The 18417-nt window shown below is 43.3% G+C and overlaps 1 protein-coding gene across 1 annotated transcript in view; it reads right to left on the bottom strand.

The window, feature by feature from the left end:
• Nucleotides 1-18417, bottom strand: part of LAMA1 (laminin subunit alpha 1) — a 154477-nt gene that overhangs the window by 81976 nt on the left and 54084 nt on the right. The window contains exons 7-15 of the mRNA XM_027088582.1: nucleotides 11230-11347; nucleotides 10157-10335; nucleotides 9388-9493; nucleotides 7075-7235; nucleotides 5987-6127; nucleotides 4796-4969; nucleotides 3050-3151; nucleotides 2047-2258; nucleotides 1176-1287 (exon numbers count right to left, since the gene is read on the bottom strand). Coding sequence (XP_026944383.1) covers nucleotides 1176-1287; nucleotides 2047-2258; nucleotides 3050-3151; nucleotides 4796-4969; nucleotides 5987-6127; nucleotides 7075-7235; nucleotides 9388-9493; nucleotides 10157-10335; nucleotides 11230-11347 — 1305 coding nt within the window. The remainder of the gene's footprint in view (nucleotides 1-1175; nucleotides 1288-2046; nucleotides 2259-3049; nucleotides 3152-4795; nucleotides 4970-5986; nucleotides 6128-7074; nucleotides 7236-9387; nucleotides 9494-10156; nucleotides 10336-11229; nucleotides 11348-18417) is intronic.

Here is an 18417-nt window from a genome sequence, read left to right as displayed (position 1 = left end):
AGCAGCAGCTGCTTCCTGCTGTCCCCTCCCAGTCCAGCTGGCTGGGCTCCCACTTCCATGGTTGTCCCTGCTCTACCTGTCGCTCCCCTAAGCCCACATCCACATACTATGAGGTGGTCTGAGGGTCATTTATCCATTAAGCACTAGGCCCGCAGGGATTAGGACTTATGGACATTTGCTGGTCCTAAAAATAAATGAGATGTAAAAATTAGTTCATTGGTCCCAACCCTGTGGCCAAAAAAAATCTTGCAAAATATTTAAAATAGAAATAAAAATATTTAATTAAATATGTACACCACGAAGCTTTAGGCCAACTTTATTACCTACAAACCTAATATTATAGGTTAAATGTTCTCACTTTGTAAAAATGCTTGCCAAGAAATCACAGCCAATGACAAATGTTCACAATCACAGTCATGGGCTCATGAGGCGCAGGACCTCATGGCAATTAGCAGGGATGAAGTTCAATGACCACTTCCTAGCTGTGTGACCTTGGTCAAGTTACTTAACCTGTGTCTCCGTTTCCTAATCTACGGAACAGAAAGTATATGAAGGGCCTACCTCATAGGATTGTTGTAAGGATTAAATGAGGTAACATATGGAAGGGGCTCAGAATAGTGCCAAATGCATAGAAAGTTCTCAGTAAGAGAGAGTTACTATCAATATGTATGTCCAAATAATTTCAAAAAATATTTCAAAATTTTTAAGCGACAGATTACTTTCATCCATGACTGCAAGTATGGTTTCATATACTGCATATGTGAGGTAGAGCCCACCTCAGTAACATAGCCTGGGGCCATCAAAGGTCTCCAAAAAGGCCTGGCTTGTCTGAAGCTTTCCAGGGTCGCATGTTGGTAATTGGTAAATGTTCAAATACAATCAAATTCAATCCTCCTTAGAAATGCAAGATATGGCATGGGTGTCTCAACTTTCCTGTTGACTAAGCAGGACGGTGACACTTACTTAGAGTATTCCCAGATGCCCCAGAGGAATTAAATTTCCTTAAACAATGTATTTCCAATGTTCCAATAACCTCCAAAAGTCTGATGTTTAGAAACACTGGGTTTCCAAAGTTAAAATTCAAACACGCATTACGACATCACCTTCAATATGCTTTTCCCCCAACCCCGCAGGAAGGAGAAAAGGAAGAAGACGGGAAGGAGGAGGAGTGTTACCTCACAAGAGATGCCCGCATAGCCTTGGGGGCACTCGCAATGCTCCACCTCTGTGGCCAGGGACAGGTCTATAACGTTAGGGCTGGCTGTGTCCAGAGAGACAGAATCCAACCTGCAAACAAACAGGCAGGGCCGTTACAGGACTTACACACTCGCACACGGCATCTAACACCTCAAAGAAGACGAATTCCTAAGAAAGATTTAATTCAAACAAAATGGTGATGTGATTTTTGTAAGTAAGTAAAGATTTTCACAACAGGACACTTTCTGGGAGCTGTTCATTAGTCCCTGGAAATGCCTTGGACATTTGGTACAAGACGAGCTGCTGTCCATACACAGCCGTGGGAAGGCTCTGAGAAGCCCGTTCCGAAGAGTGAACTCCAGAACGAACCCATGCAGCTGAACTCTCTCTAGTGCAGAGAGACTGTCCTGAATGTGCAGTTCTCTGTTTGCTTTAGCTGCATCCAACATGTATGCTTAGCCTGGCATTGCCAGAAACTGACCTTCTCAGAGTAACAAAACGACTAAGGATGGACTCATGAGCTTAAATAGTTTGTGAAAACCTAAGACCATTAACATCAGGAGGGTGAAAACCAGATGCAACACAGTTAACAACTGTCACCTCATTGGGCATTTCTCAAAAATCCACCCTGAAAGTTTCTGATCCCAATGCCAAGTCTATCTCCTACTAGATACATTTGTCATGGACAACAACTGTTATGCCTTTGATAAAATTATAGTGATAAAAAATAATTCCAAGACAGTTCTGTTAGCTGTGTCCTTAAAATAATCAAGTAAAGTATATTCAGCTTAAAATTGTATGATAATAAAGACAAGATCACCTACGTTTTCCCTCCTTTTCAGTACACACCTGTAAAGAGCCATCTTTGCAGAATTGTAGTCGGCTCTGATCAAGAGATGTGTCACGTTGGCAAGCACGGTCATCAGCTGGTCGCGATCTACCTCCCTCCTGCTATGAAAATCTCGGAAGTGCTCAGGCACGAGTCTAACCACGTTCAAGTGCTCTTCATAGGGCTGCAATAACAGGCCCTCTGCCTGGGTCCTTAAAGTGAGCCCATTCCCCTAACATTTAAAAACAAGAGGAAATATATTCATAATTCAATTTCATGATCAAACACTAAAAGCAGATTTTGTATTCAGCCACGTGGCTTTTCAGTTGTGTGCAGGTTTTTGGCAAACGTGTAATGATGTCCATAGCCCTTGGTCCAGAACGACCAGAGAAAACGTATCACTATCTTCCTCTCAGAGGGATTCGGATAAGTCTAAAGACTGTGCCTGTGCTGGGATCTCAGAAAAGAGACAAAGTCATGCACTAGCCCCCAGTTTCCCTCAAAGCAACCAATCTGACACCTCTAATCTTTTTTTTAATTGAAGCATAGTTGATTTACAGTGTTTCAGGGGTACAGCAAAGGCCAAGGCCTTGCTGGGTCTTTTTGTGATGGGAGTGTGGATACAGGAACAGGGACAGAGGTAGAGGACAAAAATGACAATGCATCTCCAGTCCCCACACAGCCAGGCACTGCTGCCTAGTCATTCACATGGGGAGGACGCTACAGGAGGGGAGGAGGGACCCAAAGGGCCTAAAAGGAAGTCCCAACATCGAGGAAAAACTCCTCTCCCTCTTAATTGTGAATAGACAGATCAGCTACAGGAGCAAGCGAAGAGCTACAGGTGCTGCCCTGAGGCAATTCTGGAAATTCCCAGTCTCAGCAGAGTCCAGACGGGCAAAGCACCGCTGAATGGCCACCTGGCCCTGAGCTCCTGCCACTACGGCCTCGCTTAGCCACCTTCAGTCATAAAACTGCTGCCCCACGAAGCCCTCGGCTCTAGCGAACTGATGCGAAAGCAATTACCTTAATGATGACGTCGGCGTGAGACATGGGGTCACCATCCGCCATCTCCACTGGGACCTCGTAAGACACCGTGTACTTCAGGAATCCACCAAACGCCATCAGCTGGAATGTTTAAGTGACAATGAGCACGGAGGGGAAGGATCATAGCCCTTGGCAAGGGGACACGGTCACTAGGATCCACCTGGCAACAACTAGGCTGCGATGTGTCAAAGGCCACAATATGTAAGAATTTCACATTAAAGGCAGTGGAAAGGAAGCACGTTATACGAATGTTCTGTTTAACTGATACCATGAAATGTAGGATACTGTCTAAATGCACAGAAAAAAATGTACTCCTCCTTAGAGATCCCGAGGTAAATTATTCTGAACTTGTGCTAGTCCCACGATAGACCTTTATTTCACTTAAGGACTTTAGGGGGCAGGGAGTGTGATCCAGGACTACAACCTCAACACTGGGGCTCACCGCCCTGCTTATAGGACGGCAACAGCAACACGTGTGATCAGCTAAAGGAAGGACTAAGGATTTCCTTCCTGATCAGACATCCTTTAATGTAAAAGAGAGATTTTTTTTCTGCCAGCTATGGTACAACGTTCAGAATCCAATCTTTGCACCATAAAATTGGAGAGGTGCTCCCCAGACATGAAAACAAAACTATTGAATTTTGGTGATAAGATCCCATTCTAAATAGAAAATGTCTTCTAAGATTATAATTTGATGGGAAAAGTAATCATTTTCAAAAATAAACACTACTGGGCTTCCCTGGTGGTGCAGTGGTTGAGAGTCCGCCTGCCGATGCAGGGGACACAGGTTCGTGCCCTGGTCCAGGAAGATCCCACATGCCGCGGAGCGGCTGGGCCCGTGAGCCATGGCCGCTGAGCCTGCGCGTCCGGAGCCTGTGCTCCGCAACAGGAGAGGCCACAAGAGTGAGAGGCCCGTGTACCGAAAAAAAAAAAATAAAAAAAAAATAAACACTACTTAAATATACACAAAACAGCTATAAAATTAAAATATAACCAACAAATTAACTGGAAATGTACCATGGTACGAGACCTACACTACATATACCATGACTTCAAACAAACCAAAGGCCTGGATAAGGTGAGCAGGGAGCTGTAGGTATTGAGAGAGATTCCATTGGATATATTTTCAGATCGATCAGAGTCTGGAGGGAAGCTGCCTAATTGGTGAGGAGGGACAGGACCATGTCATTGAAGGGAGAGGTTAAATTGTAGCCACCAACTTCCCACTTTGTGGAATCACCTTTGAGCGTTTTCTTACAGTGGAAAGTATTCTACCTGTTCTTAAACACGCACTTCACGTGAGCAACAAGCATAATAAAGAAGAAGGGGGCAGTGCAAGGGTTCCTGCACACCTTTCCCAGGGGTGTTCTATACGCCAGGTAAGACAGGTACACGGCTGGCTCCACAGGGCAGGGATGCGAGGGACCTTCACAAAGGCCCAGGTGACCCAGGAACCCAGAGCAAAACAGAAGGTCTGTCGGGGAGGGGACAAGATTTCATACAACAGACCACCTTCGACGGGGCCAAGAAAGACATAGGTTCATATTTTAAAGATGCAGTAAAGTCTAACAAGGATAAAAAGACCGTGTGAGTCAGGTGTCAGTAAACGCTGTGTGATATTCTGCTAAACTCAAAAGAGCCCAACGACAGTACTTGAAAAGCCAACACAAGGTCTTCCTTAATGTGCTCTGAGATCTCTGCCCCAGACACCGGCCCTGGAAGTACCTTGTTTCCCAGGTAGGCCTCCGGGGCCGACCAGTAATACTGGGAGGTCAGCCTCTGCACCACCGCCGAGCTGTTGATGCTGATCTGGTGACGCCCGCCCAGCATGTCCTGCTGGGACCGGAGCTGGCTGGAACTGACCAAGTCGGTGACCAGCCAGCCGGACATATCTTTCACCTTAAAAAAGATCCAAGAATTTTAGAACATGAAATTGAAGTCACCTTAGGTTTCACCCAGCCCAGTGTTAGTATCTTCACCGTGAAGGGACAGACCCAGAAAGCACGGCGAGGACGGAGCTAACACACGGTGGCCCTTGCACTTGTCAAAGGACCCGGAAAACCTGAGAACGAGTCACACGTCCCCCAAACCCAGGTCAATTGGAAGCAAATAATGAGCAAAACCATAAAGGCCACGGGTATGTAACTTAGATTAAAAAACAGCAAAGAACTCAATAAACGCATTGAACACAGTGTCTCTGGCTAACTCTGACTTCGTTGTTGCCCCCTGCTTCTTAGCCAAATGCCAAAAACCGTATAAAACGACCTCCAGATCCTATCCTCCCAATTTGTCATCTACATAGAGATGACAGGAGATCACCCACAGGAACGCACCCCATTCTCAAGTACTGATCCGAATCCCTCCTCCCCATACGCTGGTGAGGAGGGAGGAGGGAGGGGAGGAGGGAGGGTCAGGGACTAGCCCTAACCTCCAGCCATCACCCTGTCCTCCCTAGAACCCACTCAGCACTCACCCAGAACTCGTTCCCCCAGAATTCTCGATTCCCCAAACAAAGGGAGTACCCTGCCTCTCCTCATAAACTGTGCCACCTGCTGCGTTCCCACCTCGCCTGCTTCTTCGAGCTAGAAAATTCTGCATGTCCCCAGGTCCTGCTATGCTTCCCGGCCTGAGACCGGGGTGGGGCTGGTGGGGTAAGATCTGACCCCACAACTCCATGCATTTCCCCACAGAAGAAATTTACACACGATGCATTCTGCAATGCCGCAGCATCCTATTGCTTCCATAGGAAAATGTATGAGGGAACAAACACATGATCTAGGAATTTTAGTGACACTTTGGTAAGTGGGCAGCCTTTGATCCACGCCGACGTCGGTCCAAAGGATGAGAGTGGTGTTACAGAAAAGACAGCCTCATCGCTTTCTGACACAGTTCCTGGCTCTCAAAGGATTCCCTCACCTGACTGATTGGCCAGGAGAGGCTGTCGCAAACGTCAGAGACACCAAAGCAGAAGCATTCCGAGCAGCCCTGGGGGTTCCTTTCCTCCAAGTTATAGAATCCTGGTTTGCATCGATCACAATGTTTCCCCTCAACATTCTCCTGCAAATTGGAGTAAAAAATTAGCTTTTGAAACCAATAGGTAGGCAGACTACAATGACATTAACATGACATTAGCAAGAAAGATGTCTGGCGATCCAGAGACACAGGTAAACAAAAAGACACTCAAAGTCAATGCGAAGCCTCATGATGTCATGATTTCCAGATAGTCTGAAATACGTATCATTTGATTTTGTAGTCAAGACTGAGGCTAGGGATCTTAGAGCTTGGTCCTTATATTTAAATGGCTTTTTCGTGTTGCTTTGTTTTAAATCTTCTATGTCTGCAGATCTTTCAAGCATTTTAAAATCTGAAGAGGACTATGTAATTGTCTTGTTAATAAATGCTCAAGATAATTTTCCATCATATGTAACGTACCTAAGACTCTGCTTACATGGGAAGGAACACAAGACACAGCTGGAAGTCCGCTGAATTACGGGGAGATGGTTATTAGTGTCAGATAGCCAGAAAACGCCTCCCTGGTACCAGATTCATACATTTCTTATCATTGTTCAATTCCTTTTTAAGAGAAGTCCAAAAGAATCTATCTGCCTTTAATTAATGTTCTTAGAAATGTAGTGTTTACTTGGTTCTCCTCTAAACATAAAGCTTAAAAAGGATGTCACAGAAGAGGCATTAGGCCAAGGCCTAAGAAAAAAGCAGTATTTGGTTTCAACCAGGAAGTCACAGAAATACTTCTGGAGTATCTGGCCATCACCCAGAAGGCACCAAAAAAGAAAATTAGGTGCCCATTTAAGTCCAAGGATATATTCTCTGGCCAGTTCACTATGACATAATGTCATGCTTCTCAGGAAGGCTCAGGGGAAGGGAGAGTTCCACTTTCACCTCGATGCTTTGCTTAGGACCTGATCATCTGAGCCAATGAAATGCATCCCATTTTCAGGACATCTCAAAGGAAACTCTGGGGCAGCTTTAACCTCCACACATACCTTACAGAGACAAGCCTCGGAGCAGGGTTCCTCATTCACGCTGCCGGCTGGGTTACAGTCACAGGGCACACACGCAGGGTAACCCTTATAACCAAACTGGCAGCGATCACATTTTTCTCCTGCGTAACCTTCCTTGCATGGACACTGACCCGGCCACTTCCCTGCGAAGAAAAATGGCAAAATGACCCAACAGGAAGGTAAAAGAGGTTTAAAGCAGGGGTTGGCCAACTATTTCTATAAAGGGCCAGCGAGTAAATATTTTAGGCTTTCTGGCCAGAGACTCTGTTGCAACTATTCAACTTTGCCCGTATTGCTTGAAAGCAGCCACAGATGATACATAAATAGATGGGTATAGCTTTATTTATAAAAAACAGTGGTGCCAGATATGGCCCATAGACCATAGTTTGACAACTCCTGGTTTAAAGAAAGAACAAGACAGATGGAAAGCAGAGGCTGGTGGGAATGTAAAATGGTGCAGAAGCTTTGCAAAAACATTTAGTACTTCTTCAAAATGCTAAGCATAGTGTAACCATAAGATCCAGCAATACCATACCTAAGTATTTAGCCAAGAAAAATGGAAACATACATCCTCCCAAAAACTTGTACATAAATGTTTGTAGCAGCATTATTCACAATAGACAAAAAGTCAAAACCACCCAAATATTCATCAACCGATGAGTGGGTAAGTTAAACATGCATGCAATGGAGTATTATTCAGCAATCAAAAGCACTGAAGTACTGACACGTGCTACATGGATGAACCCTGAAAACATTATGCTCCGTGAAAGAAGCCAGTCACTAAAGACCACATAGTGTATGGTTCTATTTATACGAAATGGCCAGAATAAGCAAATCTCTAGAGAAAAATTACATCCGTGGCTGCCTAGAGCTTGGAGCTGGGGCAAAGGGATGGAGGAAAACAGGCAACAACTGCCAGTGGGGAAGGGGTTTCTTTATGGGGAGATGAAAATGTACCAATATTGGATTGTGGTGATGGCTGCACCCATGAATATGCCGAAACACAATGAATTGTACACTTTAAATGGGTGTACTGTATGGTAGTCAATCATATCACAAAATCAAGCTTTCTTTTTTTTTTTTAAAGCACATAAGCCAGTGGTGGAGGGCAATAAGCACTGTCTTTGCTTCTAATGCCAGCTTTGAAAGTTGTGTACTCTTGGCCAAGGTTCTTAAGTACTCTGAGCTACAGTTTCCTTGCCTATAAATTGGGTAAAATAATTTTTATTGGCCATGATTTAAAGTCGAAATGAGGGATTCCCTGGTGGCGCAGTGGTTGAGAGTCCGCCTGCTGATGCAGGGGACATGGGTTCGTGCCCCGGTCCGGGAAGATCCCACATGCCGCAGAGCGGCTGGGCCCGTGAGCCATGGCCGCTGAGCCTGCGCATCCGGAGCCTGTGCTTCGCAACGGGAGAGGCCACAGTAGTGAGAGGCCCGCGTACCCCCCCCACAAAAAAAAAGTTGAAATGATATATATTTGAAAATGAACCCAATCAAGGGTGATTGTAATCAGCCCCAGCATCTCATCACGCGTTGCGGGTAAGAATCAACTCCCTCCTGTAATTTATCCTCCCCCTTGTCAGCAGGGCCCACAGACAGCACATCCCTCCCTGCTGAGCAATATCCATCCTCACTGCTAGTGATGGGGCACTGGAGGGGGTCACAGGGGTCTCTGGACAGATGCCACCTCCTCAGGAGACTCTGGTATTTGCAAGTCCATTTGCCAGTTTTTGAAATGGAAAGAACACTGACATTTACGAAGTTAACTGGGGGATCTGATTGCTTTGTGGGAGGATGTATGCTAAAGGCTCTGCATGTCTTCTGAGCGCTAAGTAGAGTGATTGCTATTTACTGTTTCACGTATGACTTGAAACCGAGCCTTATTTCCTCTTTCGTCAAAAGCTAATTAACCTCTCAAATGTCATTTCATTGTCCCAACATTGCCATTTCCACCCTCTACCTCCCTCCCATCACGATTCCTAATTTTGCTTTATGCCCAGGGCACTGATTCCTACCTGGCTTTATATTATTTATGTACTTGTTCGTTTATTGTCTGCTTGTGAGCAGGGACCTTGGTCATCTTGTTCGAGGATATATATGTTCCTAGGTCCTAGAAAACTGCCTGACACGTAGTAGGTGCTTAGTAAATATTTGGTGAGTGAAAGAATCAATAGAGAATCACACCACTAAATTATTACACAATGGTAACAGTCTCACTAGGTACAAATCTTACACACATACACACACACACACACACAAATCAATTACAAGCACAAAAATGAATCAAGTACTCACCTCTGTGTAAGTCAGAATGAAGGTCATTCTTAATACAGACAGAACTGAGGGACCCCAGAGGGTCACAGTCACAGGGATGACAAGGGTTATCATCATAAGGTGACACCTGAAAGGCAGAGGTTGCCCTAGATTATCTTGCTAGAAATAACAGCAATATTAGTATTAACATTGAGAATAATACCAATGACAAGGTATTGACTTTTTATCCAAGATGTGACTATCACAATGATTCTGTGTACCCAGTGGGTGTAGGTCAAGCCAGAAAAAAAGTGCAAACATCTTTTTGACAGTGACAGCAGCTGGCGTCATTAGCAAAGTGTCATCCTTCTTCATTATCACTGCTACCCGTCCCCTCACTCTGCCATCTCTTGGAGACATGTAGAAGCCTCTCCTATGACTTAGCCACCATGGGATTCCCGTGACAGCTACATATGGTGTCAACTGAGGAGTGACCACTTCCTACTGGCAAGATACAGCTGCTTTAGTTATTGGCTGACTCTCCACAGGGACACTTACTATCACAAAACTCTGAGATGACGTAGCCAGTAGACCCACAATTCAAGTTAAGTAACAATGGTGAACATCCTACCCTGAGCAAGAAAACAGGATGGATAGAGCAGGAAACTGATATCTGAAGAACACTACCAGCATATTGTAAGAATACAGATGAAATGTTGCAAAAGGAAATGTCTTCAATACAGAGACTGATGCGTGGCGGCCTGAATGTCTTTTCTACCGCAAAGCTGGGCGACAGTTGAGGCGCTCTTACCCTGTGTGGTCTGTAATATCCATCCACGCAGGTTTCACAGTTGATGCCCATGGTTTTCTGCAGGCAATCAATACAAACCCCTCCTCCTCTGAATTGTCCGGCAGTATTCAGACTTCTCTTCTGATTCGCCACATTTTCATCATAGTAACAGTCTTTGGCTTTATTGTGGCAATTGCATTCTAGGAAAATATTTTAACATCTCAATTAATACAGATACCGTGGCCTAGATAAAGAAAAGCCTTCCCTCCTTTAGTAAATTTTGATGACTATAAATTAAATTAAAATTACAGAAGTCATTTTAGTAGCAATCTTTCAGAGGCACTGGGGAGTAGCTATCTGAATTATATGTATGCATATCCACTTGATTCATCAACCTGTCTTCTGGGATCATATCTTGCAGAAGCACTTGCTCACTTGTCAATGATAAAGGTGAATTACTGCACCATTGCTTGTGTTAACAAAGGACTTGTAACAAGCAAAATACCACGGGTAGGTAGCTGTTTTGATTATGTTACATCCATATAATGGAGTTCAGTGCAACTGCTTTTAAAACAGCATTTCATAGTGTTAATATGGAGATGTTTTATTTAAGATATATTGTTAAATATAAAAGTAATGCATAGAATGGCACGCATAGCACATCAGGCTCTGTGTACGAACAGCGTGATGTGTTGGAATATACTAACTTATGCTTTACTTGTATAAACATTTCAGGAAGAATCTACCAGGAAATAATAAAAAGTAGGAAGGATGGAGACAGAAATATATAAATATACTTTTATATACTGTAGATATTGTAACCTTGTGAATATATTGCCTATTTAAAATTTAAATCCAAATTTATAAAGAATAAATTAATATATGGGAAGTGGAATCTTAGAGAAATAGCAAATTGATAATCAATGCATTCGGGTCTCAATCCTTTAAATTTTATTAAGGTAGTCTGCCTCTTTGTGAACTACTTGAATAACTAAGAAAACCAGTTATTTACTACTTACAGATGTTAAGTCACCATAAACTGAAGCATATGAAGGGGGAAAACTTTACATCCTTGCAATTCTCAGTGAACTTACCTTCACACGTGTTACCAGAGGAAACAGTGCCGGGCCTCCAGGGCTGCTGACGGTACCCAGGACAACACCGATTGCAGCTGTCACCACACGTATTATGTTCACACTGACACTGGAATTTCTAGGCAGTAAAGAATATAAAATTGCATCTGAAAATTTACCTGTATGTTTTTCTTAATTTTATTTAGGAAGAACCCATCACAGTCAAATACACAGCAAGAGTTTACAATCAAGCAAACTGGCATTTAATTTTTAGAGGAAAAAAATAAACATATGATCTGGTTACAAACAGAAGTGAGAAGGAATAAACCAAAACTAACATATGGCTTAACAAAAAAAAACTTTTCAAAAGAGACACATTGACCTGAAAGGTTTGGAAGCTCCTACTAGTAACTTTCTTGATACTCATCTCTGTTTTTTCAGCAATAATAAAAGTCCTAGGCTTCCCTGGTGGTGCAGTGGTTAAGAATCCGCCTGCCAATGCAGGGGACACAGGTTTGATCCCTGGTCCAGGAAGATCTCACATGCCACGGAAGAACTAAGCCCGTGCACCACAACTACTGAGCCTGTGCTCTAGAGCCCGTGAGCCACAACTACTGAGACCGCAAGCCACAACAACTGAGCCCAGGTACCCCAACTACTGAAGCCCGCGCGCCGAGAGCCTGTGCTTCGCAACAAGAGAAGCCACCGCAATGAGAAGCCCACGCACCAAAAGGAAGAGTAGCCCCTGCTTGCCGCAACTAGAGAAAGCCCATGTGCAGCAACAAAGACCCAACGCAGCCAAAAATAAATAAACAAAAATTAAAAAAAAAATCCGAGTCAGGAGTTAAATTATTACGAAGATTGGGTAAAAATAAGTAGCTTCGTGTAAGTTTTAAAAGAAGAAAAGAGGATGCCTTCTTCTTCACTTAATACTACCTTAAAAGAGGGAAACTTTATTTTACCTTGATTTAGCACCACAAAAAAAGAAAGAGGGTGAAGTCTGAAGGAGGGGAATCCTTCTTTTAAAAAGTATAGGAGACGAGGGAAAGATGGCGGAGAGACGAGGGGAAGATGACGGAGAGACGAGGGGAAGATGGCGGAGAGACGAGGGGAAGATGGCGGAGAGACGAGGGGAAGATGGCGGAGAGACGAGGGGAAGATGGCGGAAGAGTAAGACGCGGAGATAACCTTCCTCCCCACAGATACACCAGAAATACATCTACACGTGGAACAACTCCTACAGAACACCTTCTGAACGCTGGCAGAAGACCTCAGACCTCCCAAAAGGCAAGAAACTCCCCACGTACCTGGGTAGGGCAAAAGAAAAAAGAATGCACAGAGACAAAAGAATAGGAACGGGACCTGCACCAGTGGGAGGGAGCTGTGAAGGAGGAGAAGTTTCCACACACTAGGAAGCCCCTTCGTGGGCGGAGACTGCGGGTGCCGGAGCGGGGGAGCTTCGGAGCCGCGGAAGAGAGCGCAGCAACAGGGGTGCGGAGGGCAAAGCGGAGAGATTCCCGCACAGAGGATCAGGGCCGACCGGCACTCACCAGCCCGAGGCTTGTCTGCTCACCTGCCAGGGCGGGCGGGGCTGCGAGCTGAGGCTCGGGCTTTGGTCGGAGCGCAGGGAGAGGACTGGGGTTGGCGGCGTGAACACAGCCTGCAGGGGATTAGTGCACCACGGCTAGCCGGGAGGGAGTCCGGGAAAAGTCTGGAGCTGCCGAAGAGGCAAGAGACTTTTTCTTCCCTCTTTGTTTCCTGGTGCGCGAGGAGAGGGGATTAAGAACGCTACTTAAAGGAGCTCCAGAGGCTGCGCGAGCCGCGGCTAAAAGCGCGGACCCCAGACACGGGCATGAGACGCTAAGGCTGCTGCTGCCGCCACCAAGAAGCCTGTGTGCGAGCACAGCTCACTATCCACACCTCCTTTCCGGGGAGCCTGTGCAGGCCCCCACTGGCAGGTTCCCAGGATCCAGGGACAACTTCCTCGGGAGAACGCACGGCGCCTCAGGCTGCTGCAACGTCACGCCGTCCTCTGCCGCAACGTCACGCCGTCCTCTGCCGCAACGTCACGCCGTCCTCTGCCGCCGCAGGCCCGCCCCGCACTCCGCGCCCCTCCCTCCTCCCGGCCTGAGTGAGCCAGAGCCCCCGAATCAGCGGCTCATTTAACCCCGTCCTGTCTGAGCGGAAAAACAGAAGCCCTCCAGCAACCTACATGCAGAGGCGGGGCCAAATCCAAAGCTGAGCCCCTGGGAGCTGTGAGAACAAAGAAGAGAAAGGGAAATCTCTCCCAGCAGCTTCAGAAGCAGCGGATTAAATAAAGCTCCACAATCAACTTGATGTACCCTGCATCTGTGGAATAAATGAATAGACTAACGCATCATCCCAAATTGAGGAGGTGGACTTTGAGAGCAAGATTTATGATTTTTTCCCCTTTTCCTCTTTTTGTGAGTGTGTATGTGTATGCTTCTGTGTGAGATTTTGTCTGTATAGCTTTGCTTCCACCATTTGTACTAGGGTTCTATCCGTCCCTTTTTTTTTTCTTAATAATTAATTCTAATAACTTTTATTTTACTTTATCTTCTTTCTTTCTTTCTTTCTTACTTTCTTTCTTTCCTTCCTTCCTTCTTTCCTTCCTTCCTTCCTTTAGAAAACAAATATTCCCAAATTGAGGAGGTGGACTTTGAGGGCAAGATTTATGATCTTTTCCCCTTTTCCTCTTTTTGTGAGTGTGTATGTGTATGCTTCTGTGTGAGATTTTGTCTGTATAGCTTTGCTTCCACCATTTGTCCTAAGGTTCTATCCATCCGTTTTTGTTTTTCTTTACATTTTTTCTTAATAATTATATTTCAATTTAATAACTTTATATTTTACTTTATTTTACTTTATCTTCTTTCTTTCTTTTTTTCCTTCCTTCCTTCCTCCCACTGTCCCTCCCTCCCTCCCTCCTTTCTTTCTTTCCTTCCTTCTTTCCTTCTTTTCTTCTTTCTTTTTCTTCCTTCCTTCCTTCCTTCCTTCCCTCCTTTCTTTCTTTCTTTCTTTCTTTATTGCTACTTCTACTAATTGGTTCTCTCTACTTTTTCTCCCTTTTATTCTGAGCCGTGTGGATGAAAGGCTCTTGGTGGTGCAGCCAGGAGTCAGTGCTCTGCCTCTGAGGTGGGAGAGCCAACTTCAGTACACTGGTCAGCAAGAGACCTCCCAGCTCCACATAATGCCAAATGGCGAAAATCTCCCAGATCTCCATCTCAACACCAGCACCCAGCTTCACTCAACGACCAGCAAGCTACAGTGCTGGACACCCTATGCCAAACAACTAGCAAAACAGGAACACAACCCCACCCATTAGCAGAGAGGCTGCCTAAAATCATAATAAGTCCACAGACACCCCAAAACACACCACCAGACGTGAACCTGCCCACCAGAGAGACAAGATCCAGCCTCATCCACCAGAACACAGGCACTAGTCCCCTCCACCAGGAAGCATACACAACCCACTGAACCAATCTTAGCCACTGGGAACAGACACCAAAAACAACGGGAACTACGAACCTGCAGCCTGCGAAAAAGAGACCCCAAACACAGTAAGATAAGCAAAATGAGAAGACAGAAAAACACACCGCAGATGAAGGAGCAATATAAAAACCCACCAGAACTAACAAATGAAGAGTAAATAGGCAGTCTACCTGAAAAAGAATTCAGAATAATGATAGTAAAGATAATCCAAAATCTTGGAAATAGAATAGATAAAATGCAAGAAACACTTGACAAGGACCTAGAAGAACTAAAGATGAAACAAACAATGATGAACAACACAATAAATGAAATGGAAAATACTCTAGACGGGATCAATAGCAGAATAACTGAAGCAGAAGAACGGATAAGTGACCTGGAAGATAAAATAGTGGAAATAACCACTGCAGAACACAATAAAGAAAAAAGAATGAAAAGAACTGAGGACAGTCTCAGAGACCTCTGGGACAACATTAAATGCACCAACATTCGAATTATAGGGGTTCCAGAAGAAGCAGAGAAAAAGAAAGGGACTGAGAAAATATTTGAAAAGATTATAATTGAAAACTTCCCTAATATGGGAAAGGAAATAGTTAATTAAGTCCAGGAAGCACAGAGAGTCCCATACAGGATAAATCCAAGGAGATACATGCCAAGACACATATTAATCAAACTGTCAAAAATTAAATACAAAGAAAGCATATTAAAAGCAGCAAGGGAAAAATAACACACAAGGGAATCCTCATAAGGTTAACAGCTGATCTCTCAGCAGAAACTCTGCAAGCCAGAAGGGACTGCCAGGACATATTTAAAGTGATGAAGGAGAAAAACCTGCAACCAAGATTACTCTACCCAGCAAGGATCTCATTCAGATTTGATGGAGAAATTAAATCCTTTACAGACAAGCAAAAGCTGAGAGAGTTCAGCACCACCAAACCAGCTTTACAACAAATGCTAAAGGAACTTCTCTAGGCAGGAAACACAAGAGAACGAAAAGACCTACAATAATGAACCCAAAGCAATTTAGAAAATGGGAATAGGAACATACATATTGATAACTGCCTTAAATGTAAATGGACTAAATGCTCCCACCAAAAGACACAGATTGGCTGAATGGATACAAAAACAAGACCTATATATATGCCGTCTACAAGAGACCCACTTCAGACATAGAGACACATACAGACTGAAAGTAAGGGGATGGAAAAAGACATTCCATGCAAATGGAAACCAAAAGAAAGCTGGAGTAGCAATTCTCATATCAGACAAAATAGACATTAAATAGACTCTATTACAAGAAACAAAGAAGGACACTACATAATGATCAAGGGATCGATCCAAGAAGAAGATATAACAATTGTAAATATTTATGCACCCAACATAGGAGCACCTCAATACATAAGGCAAATACTAACAGCCATAAAAGGGGAAATCGACAGTAACACATTCATAGTAGGGGACTTTAACACCCCATTTTCACCCATGGACAGATCATCCAAAATGAAAATCAATAAGGAAAAACAAGCTTTAAATGATACATTAAACAAGATGGACTTAATTGATATTTATAGGACACTCCATCCAAATACAACAGAATACACATTTTTCTCAAGTGCTCATGGAACATTCTCCAGGATAGATCATATCTTGGGTCACAAATCAAGCCTTAGTAAATTTAAGAAAATTGAAATTGTATCAGGTACCTTTTCTGACCACAACGCCATGAGACTAGATATCAATTACAGGAAAAGATCTGTAAAAAATACAAACACACGGAGGCCACACAATACACTACTTAATAACGAAGTGATCACTGAAGAAATCAAAGAGGAAATCAAAAAATACCTAGAAACAAATGACAATGAAGACATGACGACCCAAAATCTATGGGATGCAGCAAAAAGCAGTTCTAAGAGGGAAGTTTATAGCAATACAAGCCCACCTTAAGAAACAGGAAACATCTCGAATAAACAACCTAACCTTGCACCTAAAGCAATTAGAGTAAGAAGAACAAAAAATCCCAAATAGGAGAAGGAAAGAAATCATAAAAATCAGATCAGAAATAAATGAAGGAAACAATAGCAAAGATCAATAAAACTAAAAGCTGGTTCTTTGAGAAGATAAAATAGATAAACCATTAGCCAGACTAATCAAGAAAAAGAGGGAGAGGACTCAAATCAATAAATGAAAAAGGAGAAGTTACAACAGACACTACAGAAATACAAAGCATCCTAAGAGACTACTACAAGCAACACTATGCCAATAAAATGGACAGCCTGAAAGAAATGGACAGATTCTTATAAATGTATAAACTTCGAAGACTGAACCAGGAAGAAATAGAAAATATGAACCGACCAATCGCAAGTAATGAAATTGAAACTGTGATTAAAAACCTTCCAACAAACAAAAGCCCAGGACCAGATGGCTTCACAGGCGAATTCTATCAAACATTTAGAGAAGAGCTAACACCTAACCTTCTCAAACTCTTCCAAAATATAGCAGAGGGAGGAACACTCCCAAATTCATTCTACAAGGCCACCATCACCTTGATACCAAAACCAGACAAGGATGTCACAAAGAAAGAAAACTACAGGCCAATATCACTGATGAACATAGATGCAAAAATCCTCAACAAAATACTAGCAAACTGAATCCAACAGCACATTAAAAGGATCATACACCATGATCAAGTGGGGTTTATTCCAGGAATGCAAGGATTCTTCAATATACGCAAATCAATCAATGTGATAAACCATATTAACAAATTGAAGGAGAAAAACCATATGATCATCTCAATAGATGCAGAGAAAGCTTTCGACAAAATTCAACACCCATGTATGATAAAAACCTAGCAGAAAGTAGACACAGAGGGAACTTTCCTCAACATAATAAAGGCCATATATGATAAACCCACAGCCAACATCATCCTCAATGGTGAAAAACTGAAAGCATTTCCACTAAGATCAGGAACAAGACAAGGTTGCCCACTCTCACCACTCTTATTCAACATAGTTTTGGAAGTTTAAGCCACAGCAATCAGAGGAGAAAAGGAAATAAAAGGAATCCAAATTGGAAAAGAAGAAGTAAAGCTGTCACTGTTTGCAGATGACATGATACTATACATAGAGGATCCTAAAGATGCTACCAGAAAACTACTAGAGCTAATCAATGAATTTGGTAAAGTTGAAGGATACAAAATTAATGCACAGAAATCTCTTGCATTCCTATACACTAATGATGAAAAATCTGAAAGTGAAATCAAGAAAACACTCCCATTTACCATTGCAACAAAAAGAATAAAATATCTAGGAATAAACCTACCTAAGGAGACAAAAGACCTGTATGCAGAAAATTATAAGACACTGATGAAAGAAGTTAAAGATGATACAAATAGATGGAGATATATACCATGTTCTTGGATTGGAAGAATCAACATTTTGAAAATGATTCTACTACCCAAAGCAATCTACAGATTCAATGCAATCCCTATCAAACTACCAATGGCATTTTTCACAGAACTAGAACAAAAAATTTCACAATTTGTATGGAAACACAAATGACCCTGAATAGCCAAAGCAATCTTGAGAAAGAAAAACAGAGCTGAAGGAATCAGGCTCCCTGACTTCAGACTATACTACAAAGCTACAGTAACCAAGACAGTATAGTACTGGCACATAAACAGAAAGATAGATCAATGGAACA

Source organism: Aethalodelphis obliquidens, unplaced genomic scaffold (genome assembly GCF_003676395.1).
Source record: "Aethalodelphis obliquidens isolate GAN/ISIS:26980383/991018 unplaced genomic scaffold, ASM367639v1 scaffold63, whole genome shotgun sequence".
NCBI classification, from domain to species: Eukaryota; Metazoa; Chordata; class Mammalia; order Artiodactyla; family Delphinidae; genus Aethalodelphis; species Aethalodelphis obliquidens.
Note: the sequence above shows the minus strand (reverse complement) of the source record. Positions and strands in the feature narration are given on the sequence as shown.